This window comes from Muscardinus avellanarius, assembly GCF_963383645.1.
Source record: "Muscardinus avellanarius genome assembly, chromosome: 18".
Lineage (NCBI taxonomy): Eukaryota > Metazoa > Chordata > Mammalia > Rodentia > Gliridae > Muscardinus > Muscardinus avellanarius.
The window spans coordinates 28151148-28170862 of NC_137804.1; the positions used below are offsets into that span (position 1 = coordinate 28151148).

At 42.7% G+C, this 19715-nt stretch overlaps 1 protein-coding gene across 1 annotated transcript in view; it reads right to left on the reverse strand.

Moving 5' to 3' along the window:
* The window catches only part of CACNA2D3 (calcium voltage-gated channel auxiliary subunit alpha2delta 3), a gene marked incomplete at both ends in the record, with an annotated part of 933053 nt that overhangs the window by 487751 nt on the left and 425587 nt on the right, over positions 1-19715 (reverse strand). Inside the window, 4 exons of the mRNA XM_080715370.1 lie at positions 1397-1471; positions 13078-13228; positions 13313-13373; positions 19226-19357. Of these exons, the coding sequence (XP_080571496.1) occupies positions 1397-1471; positions 13078-13228; positions 13313-13373; positions 19226-19357 (419 nt within the window). The remainder of the gene's footprint in view (positions 1-1396; positions 1472-13077; positions 13229-13312; positions 13374-19225; positions 19358-19715) is intronic.

A 19715-nucleotide genomic window follows, 5' to 3' on the forward strand; every position in this document is an offset into this window, starting at 1 on the left:
TATACATTTTTGGCCCACTTCATTGTTTTTATTATTCATTTGCTTCATACTCCAAGTGTCATAATGTCCTTTGTTTTTTGGGGGAAGCCCCCAGAGGCAAGGCTTGGAAGATTTAAGCTTCTTTTCTATTTAATGTTGAAAATATCCCTGGACACCAATTTGATGCTAATACTAAAATGTCTCAAAGGGGATGGGATCCTCATCCAGTCGATGGCCAAACAAAGGGAAAGTACCTAGAGAAATCTGATGCTAGATTTAAACCATTTTATTACCTTGGCCTAGAAAACAACTGTGAATGAATTACAAGATACACTTATTCTTTGAACTACTATGTCATTGTTTCCTTGTCCCCAAAATGAAGGTTTTGTGATTTTTCTATCCCTCTACAATGAAACTTAGATGTTAATACTCACTCTTTGGCACAAATAGAATAAACTTTTCCCAGTCTTCTGTGGTTCACTCTTTTAGAGATACCTAAAGGCTTCTACTGCCTGAATCTAAGATAGCTCAATACTGATATGGGCCAGGGGTTCTCTCAACATATACCCAGTACCCCCACAAAAGCCTAACTTGACCAATACCCTCAACCCCTCCTGGGGGTCTACTCTCTAGAGGAAGAAAAGCTTTACATGGCAGGTATAGGAAAATAACATAAGCAATGGCAGCTATGAGCCCATGTGTATGACTGGGTTGTAGCCACGACTATACCACCCACCTACATTGTCACTTGGCCCTGAATAATGGGGCCATGGTGATTATATTGCTAAATTTAAAGGTGGTCACATGGGAAAAGTTCATTTCATAGAAGTCTACTTTAGAAATTTTCCTAGAATGTTTTAAATGGGAGAAAACCCACTATCCCATTTCCTAAGATTCTTCCTTTCGTTCTACCATATTTATAAAATAGACAATTCTTGAAACATTGAAAATATGTTAGTAAATAGTGCCGATCCTATTCTTATGAAACTTACCTTCTGATCAAGACAAGTTACCTCAATAGCTATCCCAGTGGTTATTTATTCTATAACAAGCACAAAAAAGGACATAACTAATGGGTTTAATTTTCTTTGAAATCTCAGCAAAAACCATGAGCTTACAATGGTACCAACAGAGATGTCAAGCACACATAAGCTGTGCCTACAGCAGAAGGAAAACAGTAAGTGCAACCATTTAGGAACTAGCAAACATGAATTCAATGCAAATATTTTACTGTCATTGTTTTATATGTGCTTTCATAAATATTCTACATCCTGGGGCTACAAGGGTCACAATGATTGGGCAGCACATTTGATGAGATTTTTTTTTAAACTAAGATGGATCTGTTGCAAATAATCACTGTGAGGGAGACAGGAGCATGTCGTGGCCCCTGGTGTTCCTGCCATATGGAAGAACATACCTCCTTGTTTGTCCTGTCTGCTTGCACCAACGTTCCATTCAGGCAAGGTTCTACATAGTGAAGCTCCTCATTATACTGCAAAGGAATGAAAGAGCAAAAGGACACATTTAATGGAGGACTGATCGTTGAAGGGTACACACTCACAAGCAGTAGTCATAGGTTGTTTCTTTACATAAGGTGCCTTGGCTGTGGTACCCTATAGACAACTGTGATTAAGTGCTAAACACAAACTTTATTGTTTTTTCAGAGAGAAACGTCTAGAAGATGTGCTAGAGTACGCCAGGATTAGGGAAGCACACTGTAAACCAGCCATTTTCAGGTGCTCCAAACACTAGACATTTCCTGAGCAAAGCTGGCAGCCAATGGAGCAGATGGGATCTGAAGAGCAACTCAGAGTTGCTTGGTAAGCTGCAGCTCCATTCACTGGCTTCAAAGAATCAAGGGACATGGAAGTGCAAACAGGACTGAGAAAGGAGAGGCTTTGATGTTCTCCAGTCACTCTGCAAGGGCATGAGGGCATTGGGATGGCCCTGCTCAAGGACAATGGGGCTGTGTGCCCTGCCTTGCTTGACACCTGTCTCTTAGCCTTTTTGATTTCTGACTACTCTGAACATGATCTTTATTTTTTCCCAAAGTCACAAGTAGGAAACAGAAATTTGAGTGCTCTTATTTTTATTTCTCTCATAAAGTTTGATACTCTGCATTGTAGCTAAGCTGGACCTTCCAAAACATAACTCTGGTCATGTTACCTCTTGTCAGCCCATTCACAGCTTCCCATCCCTCTGCAGATGGAATATCCCAGGGCTCTGCAGACCAGGCCTAGCTGCCCACTGACATTTTTACTCATTAGCTAAAACTAAATTACTCCTAAAACATATTCTGGCTATCCCTATTTCCCTTTCCATTTTTGACATCCTCCTGATCTTCCATTAGTGGGCCCTCTGCCTGGAGTCCTAGCTCTGATACCTCCTCTCTCTAGCTGACTCCTGGTCATCTGTTTGGTCAGCCCATTCCCACATCCTCTGGAAAGAAGCCTCTGGTGCAGGGCAGGCACTGGGTCGGCACCTCTCCCATATACTCTCTGTAAATTCTAATTTCTGTTACCTGCCTATGTGGTAGGTACTTCCAATCACTCACTCTTTGTAGATGTGGAAACAGAGGCAGGGCAGGGATGATCCAGTTGCTCAAAGACACCAGGGAGTGAGTAAAGGGTGGAACCCAGGTTCAAGTCCAGGCATTCTGACGCACAACCACTCACCTCAGGGCCTCAAAGCTCCCCATTTCTCCTCTCTAATCCCCATCAATCTGTACTTTTGATTCCTTTTTAATTTTTGTTTCTCATCATACAAGAGCACTTGAATTTTTTAAATAACTCTTAGAGTTTAAATATCCTCTGATAAAGCATAAAGAAAAATGTATATTCATGCGATTCAGAAGTTAGCCATGAAGAAGTGAGAGTGTGACTCTTAGTCAACAAATGAAAAGTCATCTTGGGATTTGTGGCGCATTTGCACAGATCAACTCTAAGGAGAACTCCAGGGAAGTTCTTGCCCATGTAAGAGAGCAGCCATTCTCCTCCTCCATCTATCTCTCTTGCTGACTGTTTTAGTTCAGGGTGATGAGATGCCCTTGCCTAAGTCCTGATGCATCATGGGTCTCAGCCACTCACAGCAGTCTAGTGCCCTCTGCTGGACATTTGTCTTCATAGCCTGTCTGCAGCCATGGTGATCAGGTGACCTGATCCCAGCCAATGAAATAAAATTTGTTTTGTTTTTTTTTTGTTTGTTTGTTTTTTGTTGTTGTTATGTTTTTGTTTTTGTTTTTTTTTGTTTTTTTCTTTGGTGGTACTGGGGTTCCTGGAAGCCTTCTACCTCCAGGCTACACTCCCAGACCTATTTTATATTCTTTTATTTGGAAATAGGGTCTCTTAAGCCAGTGTGGCTGACTTCGAACCTGTGTGATCCTCCTGTCTCCGCCTCCCAATCGCGGGGATTACAAGCATGCGCCACCATGCCTGGCGAGATAAAGTTTGTTTTAGTACTAGGAATTGAACCCAAGGCTGTCTTATCTCTCTGCATTACACCCCCAGACCTACTGTTGTTTGTGTTTATTTGTTTGCTTGTCTAGAAACAGGGTCTCACTAAGTTGCCTAAGTTCTTGCAATGTACAGAGACTGCAGCTGCCTCCTCCAGGCTCCTTAGGAGACATCATTAAATGGCTTTACACCGAAGCAAACTTTGTTCAGCTGCTCTGTAACTGAGTGTCCCAACTACCACCTAGGCTCTCCTTCCTCTTCTATGATTTCAGAGAAATTTTTTAAATTTCATCAACCTTACACCTAATATATACTCTCAAAATTGAGATGTACAGTTGTGTGGTATGAACTGGGAGTCAGGACACTTATGTCCAAGTCCCGCTCCTGCCATGTGGCTGTGTGGCTTTGGTGGAGTCACCAAGTCTCTCTGATCCCAGACCCTTAAAACTAAGAAAGTGCTAGTATATCTGTGGCTTACCTGTCAGGGCCCTGGCAGAAAGAGGCAAAGCTCTGTGACTGCTTTCCTAATGCAAGGGCCTGTCTCTGTGGGAGGCTGAAAATTGGTTTTGGAAGTAAAGAAGACCAAGAAGTTCTTGCCCTCATCAGGAGGTACATGTGCTGTAATCAAAGCCACGCTCGCCGTCACTGTGTGCACCATGGCCGCAGAGGAGGAATCTGCTTTTCTGAACCCCAGCCAGCTCGTTAGTGGCATCATCCAGGCCTGCAGTCTTGCTAATTTCACTTGACTGCTTCAGGATGAAGCTATGCTGAGCAATCTGGTCTGTATAAGCAAATGAAGCAGGGCCCCGCCATGTGTGGAAAGGAAGGGCGGGCACCTGGCAGCTGGACCGAGGAGGCAGGCTGGCCATGCACGTTTATCACGTGACCACCTGCAGCCTTGGTCCTAAGGGGGCACCAAGGATGCTCTGCATGCTTGGAGCCCCAGCAGCTCTCCACATGGGCAGACTTTCTTATGGATATTCCCTAGATTCCTATTATATAAAATAAGGATATAGATGGTCACCTCTAGCCCTAAGACATGAAGGCCATAAACAGCTGTCCTCCACTCTTACTTAAATAATCTGTTATCAATAGGCTAAGGAACAACAAAAAAGTGTGATGCACGTCATCACTGGCTAAATGCAAGTTCCTGCTCTCATTTGTCATTGCTTCCTCCCACCATCAGAATTAAACCTAAAGAGGCACAAGGCCTTCTCCCCTCCCATTCAAGTGGTGAAGTCCTTCCTCCAAACTGCTGGGAAATAGGGAGAGTCTCTTGGCAGGACAGGAGAAGGTCCATGGAGCCTGCCAACCAGATGCTGAGGAGAGAGATGTAGAACTTTGGCCACTTAGAAATGGTCACCTAAGACACAAGGACTGGTCACAGCCAGCTGTCTGCCCCTCCTTCCCCAGGTGGGATTTTCTCTTCAGACTCATATAAGGGTAGCACATAAAGCTAGAGCAGGTGGGGAAGATAGAGCTGGCCCCAGCCTGGTCAAGGCATCTCAGACCTGAGCTCTTGTCTTCCTGCTGGGAAAACATGGATTCTCCCTCCCCTTTTGTCATGAGGTCTACATCATTTATTAGCCAGCACAGAGCCCAGCAGGCAAGGAAGAGGAAGAAGGCAGCTGAGTGCATGCACACATACGCATGCATATACACACACACACACACACACACACACACACACACACACACACACACACTACAGAAAAGAAAGAAGGTAGACATTCGAGTGTGGTATGTGTAAAACAGAGAAAGACCTGCAGGTGACAGCCTCCAATGCTAAGCAAAGGGGGATACTAAAGGAGAGGACAGTGAGCCCTCTTGGGAATGGGGTCATATGCCCTGGTCCTCCTCTGAAGAACATGGATGGTACATTTGTTGATGACAAGACGCTGCACCACTGTGTACAAGAGACCTCCTGAATGGCTGAGATAAGAACCCAGGTACCTGGAGCACCCTGTTCCTCCCAAGGAACAGTTCCTCCCAGTCTCTAGCAGAGTGGGAGCAAGGACAAGACAGGCAGTTTGCTTTCAAATCCCCTCCCAGGATAGCCCCTGCCACAGAATCCTTCATGCCTTTATTTGCCTACTGAATATTAATTAAGCACCTACTTTGTATCAGGGATATAAAATGCTAGCTATATTTGTTCATAATCATCATCATAAAATGATCATGAATCACATTTTTCTTTCACTATAATTAATATGTTCAGTATATCTTAAAATAATGTCTGTTTTTCCTTTTCATGATAAAAAGGATTTATCATTTTATTGTAATGGTCCATCTAGAAATAAAATCAGGCTTGAGACAAACCCACAATCTGCTTTGGGTATTAGACTACCCCCTGCTATTCTCCTCAAACATCAAACCCTATGCTCTGACAGCACGAGACTAAGTCCTCTGTACCTTTTCTTCCTTTTGCCGATTTCTGTAAGCACTCCCTACATCTCCTCTTTTATGGACAGAACAAAATTTTCCATGATAGAGGATTAATGATGATCTAAAACAGTGATGGCAAGTCTCAACTTTCATTAAAGGAATGACCAGAACATTTTGAAGAAGTTTCTGGAGACAGAGAAAATGGGCTGGACTGCCCTATGCAAGCTCCAGGCAAGCTTCCACAGCAGAATAATACCATCCACCAGCTTACGCAAATTACTGCTCAAAGACTGGACGGGCAGTGGAGGACAGCTGACTCTGGGTTCAGATCGTTTCTGAGAAATCTGAAACCTGCTTACTGTTAGGACCTGGACTCACCAGATAAAAGCACTGCAGCTCTCAGGCTGAGAGAGGATCTTCAGTAGCTTATAAAAGAGTGTGAGAAAGGTTGGGCCAGGTGTGGTGGTGCTTGCCTGTGATCCCAATACTTGGGAAACTGAACAGAAGGATCAGAGGTTGGAAGCAGACTCAGCAATGAGTGAGGCTCTCAATAACGTAGAAAGACCCTGTTTCCAAATACAAAATAAAATATGCCTGGGAGTATAACTCAAAGATAGAATGCCTCTCTGGGTTCAATCCCCAGCACCACACACACACACACACACACACACACACACACACACACACTTCAACTAAGAAGGGGGAAACTATCAAGAAGGTCCTAGTGCATCATCCTGAAGCCGAGGCTCCCCCATGGGCCTCCATGGCCTCTAGTGATGTCCATATTCCTCTACACAGCTGACCAGACTTACCCAATGTGGACTAACTTTCTCAGTCCAGCCTCATTCTTTCACCCTCATCCATCTGACCCACTCTCCCTCCCTCTGTATGCTCCAGACACAGTGGACTCCTTCCCCTTCCAGCACAGACTTCCCCAATGAGCTCATTCCTGCTCTGACCTACCCCATCTCTTATGCCTGATGCCTGAAGTGTCCACTTGGTCATTATTTATTCCAAGAAGCCATTGGTGAGTCCCCAACTCCACCCACTCTCCTTCCAAGAAACCACCAGCCACACCGCAGTGTGAGCATCCGCCCCACAGCCAACACTCATAGACAATCACCTCAAGGGCCATGACGGCCAATAACCTGTCTTCCTCAGTTTTTACACCTGTATTCCCTGGTATTTACAAAGGCAGACCTATTACACACAGAGCACTTGACAGTATTCCATAATGAATCAATCAGAATCAAGAAACAAAACTGCAACACTATAAAGATTGCCAAAGGAAAAGCCTAGGAACATAGTCAGAAAGTCAGGAAATTAAATTTGGCAGAGAAATAAAATATGAGATGACACTCTCTACCCCTTTCAAAAAAGCAGATAGACAAAAAGTAAAGGAAGTAAGTGGGTATGTTTTGGAGAATACAAAGTTCAGAAAAATACCTATATTATTAAAACACTGGCATGCTCATGTAATGGTAGAAACTGATGTAAAATTGCTGGGACTCCACTAAATATCTTTATGGTTTTATTGGTGCACTTTTGATTAAATAACCTTTAGAATGAAAATGTGTAGGGATTATGCAATGAAGCAGATGAGCCCACACTATTTTCACCAACACAAGGCATGCCAGGGATCTTTTGCATTACAAAAGCTTCTTATGTAATTCGAAACACGACTGGACATAATTAGTAGTACAGAACAAATGAGCACTGAAAGAAAATGCCAGCCTCGTACTTTTAATACGGAATCGATTACTTTAAAAAGCAAATCCATGGCAGGCAGGCTGAGCACTGGGGAAAGAGTTTTAAAGAAAATCCTGCAAATTGAAACCAGCGCACCAGAAAGTTGCAAGACTAACTAACAAAGGGTGTTCTTCTCTGTTGCAGTCTGCACCAATGTGGGTGTGGGGAGGGGAGGTTCTGATTTCACAACCTCCTTGAATGCATGGCTTTGGCTTCTATAAAAATCACTTTTCAAGTGTCAGCGACAGACAGAATTAACACTCTCATTTTTATGATAATATTGTTCATTTAATGCATGGCTTAGAGTTAGACTTCAATGTGAATCAGAAAAATATGCCTTTTCTCTTGTCAGAGACGTCTCTCTTCACGCACCAGTGGACTGACCTTACGCTTTAACTTTGACTGCACGAAACCACTCTCATATTTCACCTACTTGTTTCTAATTCAATCAGTTAGTTCAACAGTTTGATAGATTTCACAATGTTCTACTCATTAAAATTAAAATAATGTTTTTAATATTAGTCTTTTATGTTTATTCTCTGGGGAAAGTCTGGATCAGACTATTGCCAGCATAATATATAGAATGTGCTTTACCATGAACTTAATGAAATATGTATAGCTGACTTGAGTGGCCTAGGAAAGTCTTTTCCTGATACTTGCATCTTCCTCTGCCTTCCTCTATTGTAACACTGAGAATCAAATTACAATGAAAATTTGATTTTTATAAACAAAATCCTACAGTACATGAGGACTTCTAATATTGAAAATAGATTGTACTCTTTACTTTCTCCCTAAAATACTAAAATGCCTCCTCAAACATCTAGTCTGCAAGCAAGGGAATACTGATGAAGAAGGGTGAAGTACAATTAAAAACTGGGCAAGCCAGGTGTGGTGGCACATGCTAGACAGGAGGATTGTAGTTTGCGGTCAGCCTCAGCTACTTATTGAGGCCCTTCGCAGTTCAGTTAGACCCTGTTTCAAAATAAAGAATAAGAAAAACAGAATGATTCTGAGTTCTATCCCCAGTAACGCAAAAAAAAAAAAAAAAATTGGTCCACTGGATAGACACTTCTCAAAAGAAGAAATACAAATGGCCAGCAAATATCTGAAAAAATGGTCAGCATCATTAGCAATCAGGGAAATGCAAGTCAAAACTATGCTGAGATTTCATCTAACTCCAGTTAGAATGGCAATCATCCACATTCAAACAATAATAAAGGCTGGTGAAGATGTAGGGAAACAGGAACACTTGTATGCTGTTGGTGGGATTAGGAATTAGTACAGCCACTGTGGAGGGCAGTATAGGTTCCTCGGAAAACTAATGATGGAACCACTGACCTGAAGTCAGAATACAATAGTGACACATTTATATTCCTATTTCTAGCAGCATAAATCACAACAGCCAAATTGTGGAACCAACCTCAGTGCCCATCAACAGATGAATGGATAACAACAATGAGCCTTATACACACGATGAAGTTTTCCTCAGCTTTATAGAAGAACAAAATTATGTCAATTGCAGCAAAATGGCAGGAACTAGAGAATGTTATACTAAGTGAGATCAGCCAGTCTCAGAAAGTGTGGAGTTGTGTGTTTTCTTTCATATGTGGAAGCTAGAACAAAAACAGGGAGCAAAAAGTTCTTCAGTCAAATGAAAAACTGGGATAGTGGAAGAGGGTTGAGAGAGGGAGGTCAGGAGGGGAAAACCAAGCATTGAGGAAGGCAACAGTTCAAATAAGGTCACACCTACAGAAGAAGTTCACTACAGGAAATAAACCAAGTGATGTGTGTGTGTACATTTGTATCACTCTGAATCTCACTATGACATATATGATTACCATGCACTGGTAAAAGTATTTTAAAAATAGAAGGGAGTTGGGCATTGTGGCGCACGCTTATAATCCCAGCATTTGGGAGGCTGAGACAGGAGGATCTCTGTTCACAACCAACCTCAGCTACTTCGTGAGTCCATTTGCAACTCAGTGAGACCTTGTTTCAAAATTAAGAATAAAAAATAGGACTGGGTGTGTAGCTTGGAGATTGAATGACCCGGGTTTCATCCCCAGTACTGCAAAAAAGAAAAAAGAATAGAAGGGTAAAGTGATAATGCCCTTCCCCAATGGGTATAAGGAATCCACCAGATAAAAGCAATGTACTCAAACAGATATGTAAAGCATTTTGGATGGACGTGCAAATACCCTCTTCCCTACACCTGTATGCACTTGCAATTACACTTCCTTCTGCACAGGAGCAAGTGACCATTTTAAACAGACTGGGAGGAAAATCACACAATATTAAATTAAAACACATGGTGGAAATAAGTGGAAGTGATATAGGGAAATGATCCAGCAAGACAAAACTGGTGAGATGCACTGAGGTTTGGGAAAGAGAATTCAAGGGAATACAAAGGGAAACTCACTAAGGATGGATCTATGATCATCTCCAACTCTTGGTAAGTGTGTAAACATTCTGTTGTTTCATGGGTGTTCTGATAGAACCAAGTGCATACCCTGTGGTGTAGCAATTTCATTTCTAGAGTTATTCCATAGAAGCATGCTCAAAAATATATGTATTTTCATTCAGTGCGTTCCATGCACTGAAGTGTCCATGTACCGTGGCACCCCTGAGTAGAAAACAGATCCTTACAGCACAATGTCCAACAAACCAGACTGGTTAAATAGATGATGCCAAATGTATGTAATGGAATGCCTTGCTCAATCACAGTAGTGAGGCAGGTTGCTCAATATCCTCTACAATGTGACTCTATTTTGTAGAAAAATTAGATGGGCACATATAGAGAGAAAAGTTTGAAGAAAGAGGTGCCAAATGAAAGAATTATGAAAATATTTTTGATTAGTCTAAAAATGTTAAATGTGTTGCCTATATTAAAAGTAATCAATGGGAAAAGTTACTATTAACTAATAGTTCCTTTATGACCTGGTCTTCTAGCATAAATTCACTATTATATCTGGTCTGTTACTTATTAGAGAAACACGATTTTACTCTTTTTTTGTCATGATAATTATGTAAGTAGGCTTGGAGCTAGCTGATTGATCACTTATGTTAAAAAAAAAAAAAAACAGGTGCAGGGTGATGGTAAATGGGACCTTCAATCTCCCCCCACAAAAGGGATAACTTGGGCCAGTATGGCAGTACATACCTCTAATCCAAGTACTTGGGAAGCTGAGACAGGAAGATCACAAATTTGAGGCCAGTCTCAGCAACTTATCCAGGCCTGCAACAACTTAGTGAGATCCTGTTTCAAAATGAGTAAAAGAGAATTGCAGATATAGCTCAAAGGTATAATGTCCCTAGGTCCAATCTCCATCACCAAAAACAAGCAAACAACAAAAAAGGGACATTTTTGGGTAAAGAAAAGAAATATTTTTATTAACTGTTAGAAAATAACTGGCACGTCTATCTTTAATTATCTTAATCACCCTCTTTTCATTATTGAGTTGACAATTTGTATATCTTAATGAACTTGCATAGATTATTTCAATCGATTGGTTTTGTTAACAGAACAATAAATCCTGACTGATAAAGGAAGCACAATGTAATTAGTTAGCTCTTCTTACTATGTGAATTTCTGATATTTCTGTAATGAGTAATTAAAGATTAATAAGAAAGATAGTCTCAAATTAGCTGCTTATCAGTAAAAATGCTTCCTGTGGGGATCAGACCACATTTGCATATTCACAAGGCTGGCAACAGGACTAACTCCTGATTATAAAGCCCATGGTTCTTACTATCTGGAAACCTCGTTGGCCCTGGGCTGAGTCCCCCTAATACAATGGCCCAGAGGACTGGGCACAAGCAGCCATGCCTGGTGGGGCTACCCTGCTGGACATCACTGTGCCAGTCCCCATGGCTGTGTGAGCTGGAGGCGGCCACTCTGCTGCTTTGTCCCTCTTTCTCTGTGCCATACAGAACTGGGGTCAAGGGATAATAAGACCAGCCTCAGAGGTCATGTGGCACTGTCAGAAAGATGGCGACTGTTATTCATTGTACAAACAATGGAGCTCCAGCTGTTTGCTGAGTTTAGGTGCTGGGGATACATCCATGAGTGAAAAAGACTGACCTATGGGTCTAAGGAATAAATTCTTGGGGCATTTTAAGACCTGAAGCTGGCTGGGCATGGTGGCCCACGCTTGTAATTCTAGTACTTGGGAGGCTAAGACGGGAGTTATTCAAGTTTGCAGCCAGCCTCAGCTACTTAGTGAGATCCTGCAGCTCAGTGAGACCCTGTTTCAAAATAAAGAATAGATAGGCTGGGGATGTAGCTGAGAGGTAATATGCCCCTGGGTTCAATCTTCAGTATCACACAAAAAGTAATAAGACCTTAAGCTATAAGTCCTGAGGTTGTGACCTCTTCTGAGAGTCATCTGACAAGCGGTTTGTAGGCAGCACACACAAGCAATTCCCCCTATAGAAAGAGGGTTCTGGGATGAGCCACTCTGCTCAAAGCTCTGCCATGCAGACCATAGCAGCAGTGTTCACAGAGCACGCCTTCTTTTGCATCCTGCCACTGGCAGAGGGAGTCCTGCCACCTGCCGACAGGTTTGCATCCACTCAGAAAATCCCAGTAGCAATCCTAGGGTGATTGAGGGTGTCCACTTCACAGTAGAAGGGACCAGGGTTTGCCCCAAGACACAGGGCTATTTGAAGTAAAACTGGATTCCAACTTCAGTTTTGGCTCCGATGGCCAAGCTCTGAGCCCCTCACCTCTTCCCTTACCAACAGCCACCGCACGTTCCAAAGAGACCACAGCAAAGCACAATGCAAGGACATGATGAGGACTGGGGAGAAGAAGAAAAAGGACTGGAAATGGAAATCTAAGAAGGCGCTCCTTCCCAGGGGCATGTCACTGCCTGACCCGGGCTTGCTTCCTGGCTCTCTGATTTCCCATCGCTGGGATGCCAGACAAGTCAATGCCACTCTGTCCATCTCAGAATATATCAAACTCAGCCCCTGTCTCCTAGAATTGCTAAAGCAAGCAAAGATAACAGGAACACAGAGAACAAGGCACACAGCAGGCACCCCATAATGATACCTTTGGCTCAGAAGCTCAAATGAAGTCCTGTGCACTATAAACTGTTCTCCGCATTCTAGTCATTTCAACATATCATTATTTTGACCACCATTGCCATTGGGCTAATATGGCTTAAAGTTCATTTCCGTGTGAGAAGTTTTAGCAGCTTGAGGAAGAGTTTGCTAGTCCTTTCTCCAAGGTTCTGAAGCAAGGTTGCTTCCCCAGGCGCACCAGATCCGGTGCCATTCTCCCACAGGAGAAGGGCTGCTTGCTGGGCTGGGAGAGGTAATGTGCCTCTTTTCTGCCTCTGATAGTCCCTCCACTGCTGGTGACTCAGTGAGCACATTTGGGACTGGACAGTCCTTTTCCTTTAGCCTCCAGACACTGTGAATCCAAAAGCAGTAACAATGCCACCCAGCTGGGGCTTAAAGAACAGAGGACCCCAAAGTGCAAAGACAGCATGAGAAAAGCTGCACTCACTGCGATTATGTTGAAGAAGTCGTCGTCCCCCAGGGTGTCCAAAATGGACGAGACCGTCTGCTTCGCGATCGTCAGTCGGAGTCCTTTCATACTGCCACTGACATCAACTAAAATGACCACATCTTTTGGAGAAGTTGCTGCCTGGATATACCTAGGGCAGGAGAAAATTAAGGAAGAGTGAATCCTGGCCTACATTTTCCTTTTGATAGATAAGTGAGATTTAACCGTTGCCTACCATTTCCGGTTCCTGCAGTCAAAAGCAATGACTCCATTCTCGTCTGGTTCCCATTTAATACCTGGAAGAGAAATGGGGTTTTAAGAAACCCGGAGACTTCAAATATTTATTCACATTTCAAGGCTGCTCTGCTTTGCTGACTGAATGGACAGGATGTAAAATCGCATGCAAAGACCAATCCTGGAGCTCTTTACATGCTCCATAACCGACCCTGGGCAGGTATCCTAGGATCATAATCCTATAGCAAACAGCCCTAGCCCAAATGCTCAAAAAATCTGCTGCAGAGTGGAGACATTTTTAATGCTATGATGTCCACATAGGGAGGACGTAACCTCAGCTTCTTCCCTTGGCTAATGATAAATGTAGCCAAGGTCATTTCTCACTGTCCAGCAAGCTGTTGGAGCTGGTGGCATTGTTCAAAGATCTCTAGAGAGTCTGGCCACATCCCAGGGCCCATGACGCGGGTGAGGTAATGTCTTCAGCATGGGGGGGACATAGAAACCATATAATACAATGTTTCCATTTCAGGATTATCCAGGTCTGCTCCCCTTTGCTCCTGTTTTTAAAATCAGGAAGCTTTGGCTTAGCTTTCCACACTGAAATGAAATAAAATGGCTCTAATTATACTGCAGAAGAGAGTTAGAATTTCAGGTCTTGAAGTCTAAGTAAGGAGTTTTCCCTATATGTAAAATCAGATCCGACCTCCTTAGTCTTGTGGTTTGCAAACTGGTCTGGATATATCCAGGGCGACATTCTCTACTTAAAACTTTTTTTTAAATAAAATCTGATTTAAAAAGAAGGCATTTGCTGCTTAAAAATCACTGCTTTCAAGTATTAATGCTATTAAGGGATGGAGGATATGAAACAGACATTGGAGATAAGAAAATTGAAACAGATTTTTCACAAGAGAAAAACATGACTCAGACTATGGCATTAAGTGTTTCCTTTCCAATTAACAATCAGCAACTTTGGGGCCATACTGAGGTAATAATCAGTATGAGTTTGAGAAAAACATTCCTAAACTACTACAATGATAATATTGAGATGAGACTTTGTATTCCCAAGAGATATTTTACTGTGTCCTTTTTATACCTACATTCTTTACCTATATTTGTGCCTACTTTACAATTAGTAGTAGTAGTACTGCTAGTACTGGAGATTTAACTCAAGGACATTCTACCTCTGAGCTATACTCCCATCCCTTTTCATTTTTCTATTTTAAAATGAGGTCTTGCTAAGTTGCTGAGGCTGGTCTGAGGTCCTCCTACCTCAGCCTCCTGAGTACTAAGATTATAGGCATATACCACCATGCCTGGCTGAATATGTGTCTACTTTAAATAGCCCTTTTTAATAAATTAGAAAGTAGAAGTATAAGAAACTGCCAATTAGAGGTCAATAAATAAAAAGATAAAATATAACTGACAAGATACTACACACTAAGGGACAAGAACACAATTTACTTAAAACACATCTGACATGCTGTTTCCTACCAAGCCAAGCACCGGATGGCACCATCTTGACACACAGTGAGATCATATTCCTCATGAGGCTGGGCAGTGCTCCAATTGTAAGTCCATAAATAAGTGGTTTGAATGCAATAAAAAGTTTTTCCAAAAAAAATTTTAAATGTGTTGAGCCATGATAGTTGTTCAATGGATCTTCCTTGAATTAATGGTGAAGTGTTCTTAGACTATATCCATCTCTGTGTATAGTACAATCATTCCCTAATACTTTTCAGCTTGGCCATGATTCCTCCCCATCACCAGCCCAACACTTAAGTCAGGGCCAGAGAGGAAGGAATCAATGATACTCATTGATCTTTTAGATTGAGACCATTTCCTTCAATATGTGCTGGTAACTCCCTCAGGCACTGCTGGAAATTAGTGCTTTTAGAAAATTTGATATAAAATTAATATGTTAGGGATATCAGTAAGGGAGAGGATTCCAGCACAAAAGTGGGTAAAATTGGATGATCTCAGACTCTGCCTACTCATCAAAATTGACATCACATTGGCTCACACTCTGCCAAACAGTGGACATACAACCATCACTGAGAAAGATGGACCAGGCTCCTACCTGCCCTCCAGAGGCCTCACATGTAGCAGAAAACAGATGCTAGATAAGACATCATAAGAGCCAGAGACATCATGAAAGAGAAGTGTCTGATGCTACACAAGTGTGTAATAGGTGATTCTAAGCTCTGATATGAGGAAGGCACCTTTGAGCAGAACACAGGATGGTACATTACTTTGTAGGACTGCTGTAATAATGTGCCACAAGCCAGGTATACATTTCCTTAACAGAAATGTCTTCTCTCACAGCTATGGAGCCTCAAAATAGAAATCAAGGTGTCTGCAGAGTTACTACCCCTCTGTAGAGTTTCAGGAAGAATCCTTTTTGCCTTTTCCCAGCTCCCATTGGGCTCCCAGAAATCCTTGATGTCCATGACTTACAGCTACAGCACTCCCATCTCTGCCTCCATCTTCACATGGCTGGCTTCCCCCTGAGTTAGGTACCCTCTATCCTTCTTCTATGGACGTCAACCATATTGGAATGTAGAGCCAACTAATCTAGTGTGATCTCATCTCAATTTAACTAATTACAACTACAAGGACTCCATTTCCAAGAAAGGTCACATTCCATTCATTCCAGGTTGATCTGAATTTGTAGAGACAATATTCCACCAAGAACATATGATTGGGACTTCTTAAGAGTGAATGGTGGGCATTTGGTGGAGAAGAACAACCCTAGATGAGTGAACCTCTGTGCAAAGGTCCTGAGACTGAGGACATTTCAAGATCAAGGACAGGAGGAATACTGGTATGGCTATGCAGAGAGAAGGTCCAGGCCAGAGAAAAGGAGCCTGTGCGGCAACATAAACCAGGAGACCAGGCCTTTCATGGTCAATATCTGAGGCATGCATTAGAGGGAAAGAAGACAGTACTTCGAGGCAGTTCCAGGCCCCACTGCCCTGCATGTAAGAATAAGCATCATACTTGACTCCAAGTCAGGGCTGGATGAACCTTTTCATGTCATCTTGCACAAATCTGACATTTGGGCCCAAATATTCAGACTTTTTGGAAGTATCTAGGTAGGATTAAGACCTGCTTTTCTAGTTCGATGCCATCCTTCTCTTTCTTACACAGGTATGTCCATGGATGTGTTCCCAAGAAGTTCTATACAAGGTGAGTGCAAGTTGAGTAAAGCAGAGCTGATCACACATTCCCATGTCATGGGAGGAGCAGCTCAGGCTGTCCACCTGCTCAAGTGTATTCTCGCTCTATCACAGGCCAGCTGAGGCAGCAGAGGCAAACTAGTTCCACCACCACATACTGTTTTTCTGACATGAGAGTTATCATGTACCCATATGATATAAGATGATCATGTGGAGGCCTATGTGTGAATTGCTGCAACACCATCAGAAATACACTTATAGACTACTCCTTAAATTCCACTCCCAGGAATTCCTTTGCCCCCAGTCTCAGGAGCTGGTATTGGCAGTCCTCCTCAGTACTCTCCTACTGTCTTTATTTTCCCCTGTCTTGGCATAAAACACACTATACCACAATAATCTCTTCATCTGTCTATCTCCTCATGGTGGCCACTGAAGTCCCCTCCTTTGATGATCCACTTTTGGCAAGGCCACTATACTCTTGACTGGTTGCCAGCTCATTCTACCCACCACTCAGTTCCCCTGGCTTCAGTGGTGGGCATGTGACCCAGACCAGGCTAATCTTTGAACATTTGTCCAAACTATTAGAACACATACTCTCTCATCTCCTGGGACACTCACTGAGAAATCACCTGCTGGTGAAATGAGGCCAGAACAGAGGAAGGTGGAGCAAGAGTTCCAAATCTGCATGACCTCGCTGAGTACTGAAATACAGCAATGCTCCCAAACAGCACACTAGACGTCTAGTTGCATGAACCACTACATGTATTTTTTAATTTTTAATTTTTTATTGGTGCATTATAGTCATACATCTTAATAGGGTAAAAGGTGTTAGAGGCATAGATGAACACATCACTCATGTATTTCTTATCGGCACTAAATGAAACTGGGTTTCTGTCACTTGCAACCAAAACTCCATATAAACATATTTCTCCACAAGGTGAAGTGTCCCAAGGGCAGAGGCTGAGGAACTAAATTAACTTTTATCTAGTTTTATCAGCAGGTACACCCACAGTGCTTGATACAAAGCTAGAACTGGGACACACTCACATAAGAATGAAGAAAGGTTCATTCTGCTTGAGGACATGCATGCTTGCCAGTGGTTTATACTGTTATACTACTCTAAAAGTGAAAATAGGAATCTCCATATGAAAAAATATCCTTGCAAAAGTGCTCATGATCAGTCTTCTAAAGATCCTACATCCACGAGGGTAGAGGTGTGCTCTGTGTTTGAGTGGGCCCAAAGTTGAGTGACCATCTGGAATTTACCAGGGCAATGAAATACCTTTGTGGACTGTACTCCATGTCTTTACTAGTACAGAAAAAAAATGCAGAGATCTTTTTACAAGGTCAAAATCCTGCCCAAAAATTCATAAAAGAACTATAAGCATTTCTGATCCAAATGATCTGATTTTTTAAATGTATATGAATTAATCTCCCCTAACCATACAAACCCTTTATGAGGACTCGCTTTAATTTCAAATGTATTTGTAACAATTCTTAAGGATTTCCTGTTGGTAGAGACAACGAATGCTCTGTGGTTTCTACTTTTCTATTCCAGCCTCGTCTACATGCCACATCATCAGACCACTAGGTGTCCAGGGTCTTGCCAGTCTCCCAACAAGCTCCAGTCTCGAAAACATCTGTACCAGATTCCCTCTTTGTTGTGCCTATCAAGGCAGACTGCAATTTGGTGACACTGAAACTTTAATGGCCCACTGTTTATTATAATGTTATCTTTAATAGGATGCTTATTGCTTAAATTTCTATGAGCTTCAGGAGAAAGTTTGTACGCCCTGCTGAACACAGCTCTTGGGAAATGTGGGATAATCTGCCAAAACAGATGCCCTGGCGGGCAAGTCTCAGGGAACAGACGCTTTGTGCAGGGCAAGCAGCTCCTTGCAGCTGATGCTGATGTCTCTGTGCTGCAGAGTGGGAAGACATCAGGTGCCTAGTCTTACTTAATGAAAACATAAAAGACGCCACTTAATTGCTCCAAGATTATGCGGGGTGGTTTTTTTTCCCTTCGTATAGGTTGAGCTTGTTAATTTCTACAGCTGTGATGTTGGCACAATTGCAGCCCCGAGTCCTGTTTTCACAACTTGTAAGCAAAATTAAAACTTTCTTTTTTAATTAAAATTCAAACCAAGCTGGAATTAAAATCCTATTGCAAAGCAGGCGCCTCGGAAGGCCCTCAGAACGAACACCTGTTCCAAAGAGATGCTGGACAGCTGCCCAAAGGCAGAGCTCCAGGGAGCCACTGGGGTGCCTGACAGAGGAGCTGCTGCCATCTGTGGGTGCGTTGGCCATCTCAATCTAATTCTCTAAGGTGAGCCAGCTCTGGAGTGGGGAAACCCAGATTCAAGCCTTCCATTTCTTACAACTTTTTAATCCCCCCCCCCCAACCTCCTTGTTCTTTCTCCCAACAACAATGAAAGAAACCCTAAATTTTGTCCAAGAAGATTAACTATGACACATTCCTTTGGGTGGCAGCTCTATGAATTACTCTATTGAAAAATATGCTGAACTCACGTACAGGTTCAGAAAAGAGTTCCGGAATCTACACTAAGGCCTAGCGAGCGCACATGCGCAGATGCCACCTTGTCCTTTCCGGTCCCGCGCCAGGGTAACAGAACCCAATTCTCTCATTTTCTTCTAAGGGGAGGGAGAGAAATTTTAACCCTGAAGCCTATTGTAGGATCATTGATCCAAATCATCATTATCAATGCAGAATTACTCACCTGGATACTGCCTGAAGAAGCCCTTCGCACTTCCAAAGTACTGCCATATAAGAGATGGGTCACGGTCAAAGTTATCTACAAAAACTTTGTTTAGCGATTCGGACCAATAAACTCCATTGACAATTGCAGGGTCTGAAAAAAGAGAGGAGAGACGTGTTATAAACCACAGTGAGTTAGACTCTTTGGCATGCCACCTGGCATGGCAGCTCTGCATAAGGCCCACCTTGCAGGCGGCTGTGAAGAAAGGTAGGCTCTCAGAAGGCTTAGGTCGTAGGGACTCCAGATCTAGCCCTGTGAGACACCCTGAAGCCTGTACTGATGGCTCCGCACTTGAATCACACATCCTTTTAATTGTAACTATCAACTGCACGTAAGAGATTGGTTCTCTAAATGGCTGAAAAAGAACTTCTGAGCATTTTTCCCCCTGCTTTTCAAACCCTCACTGAGCCAGAACTTAGCATTAAAAATAGAAAAAATGAGATGGGCATGG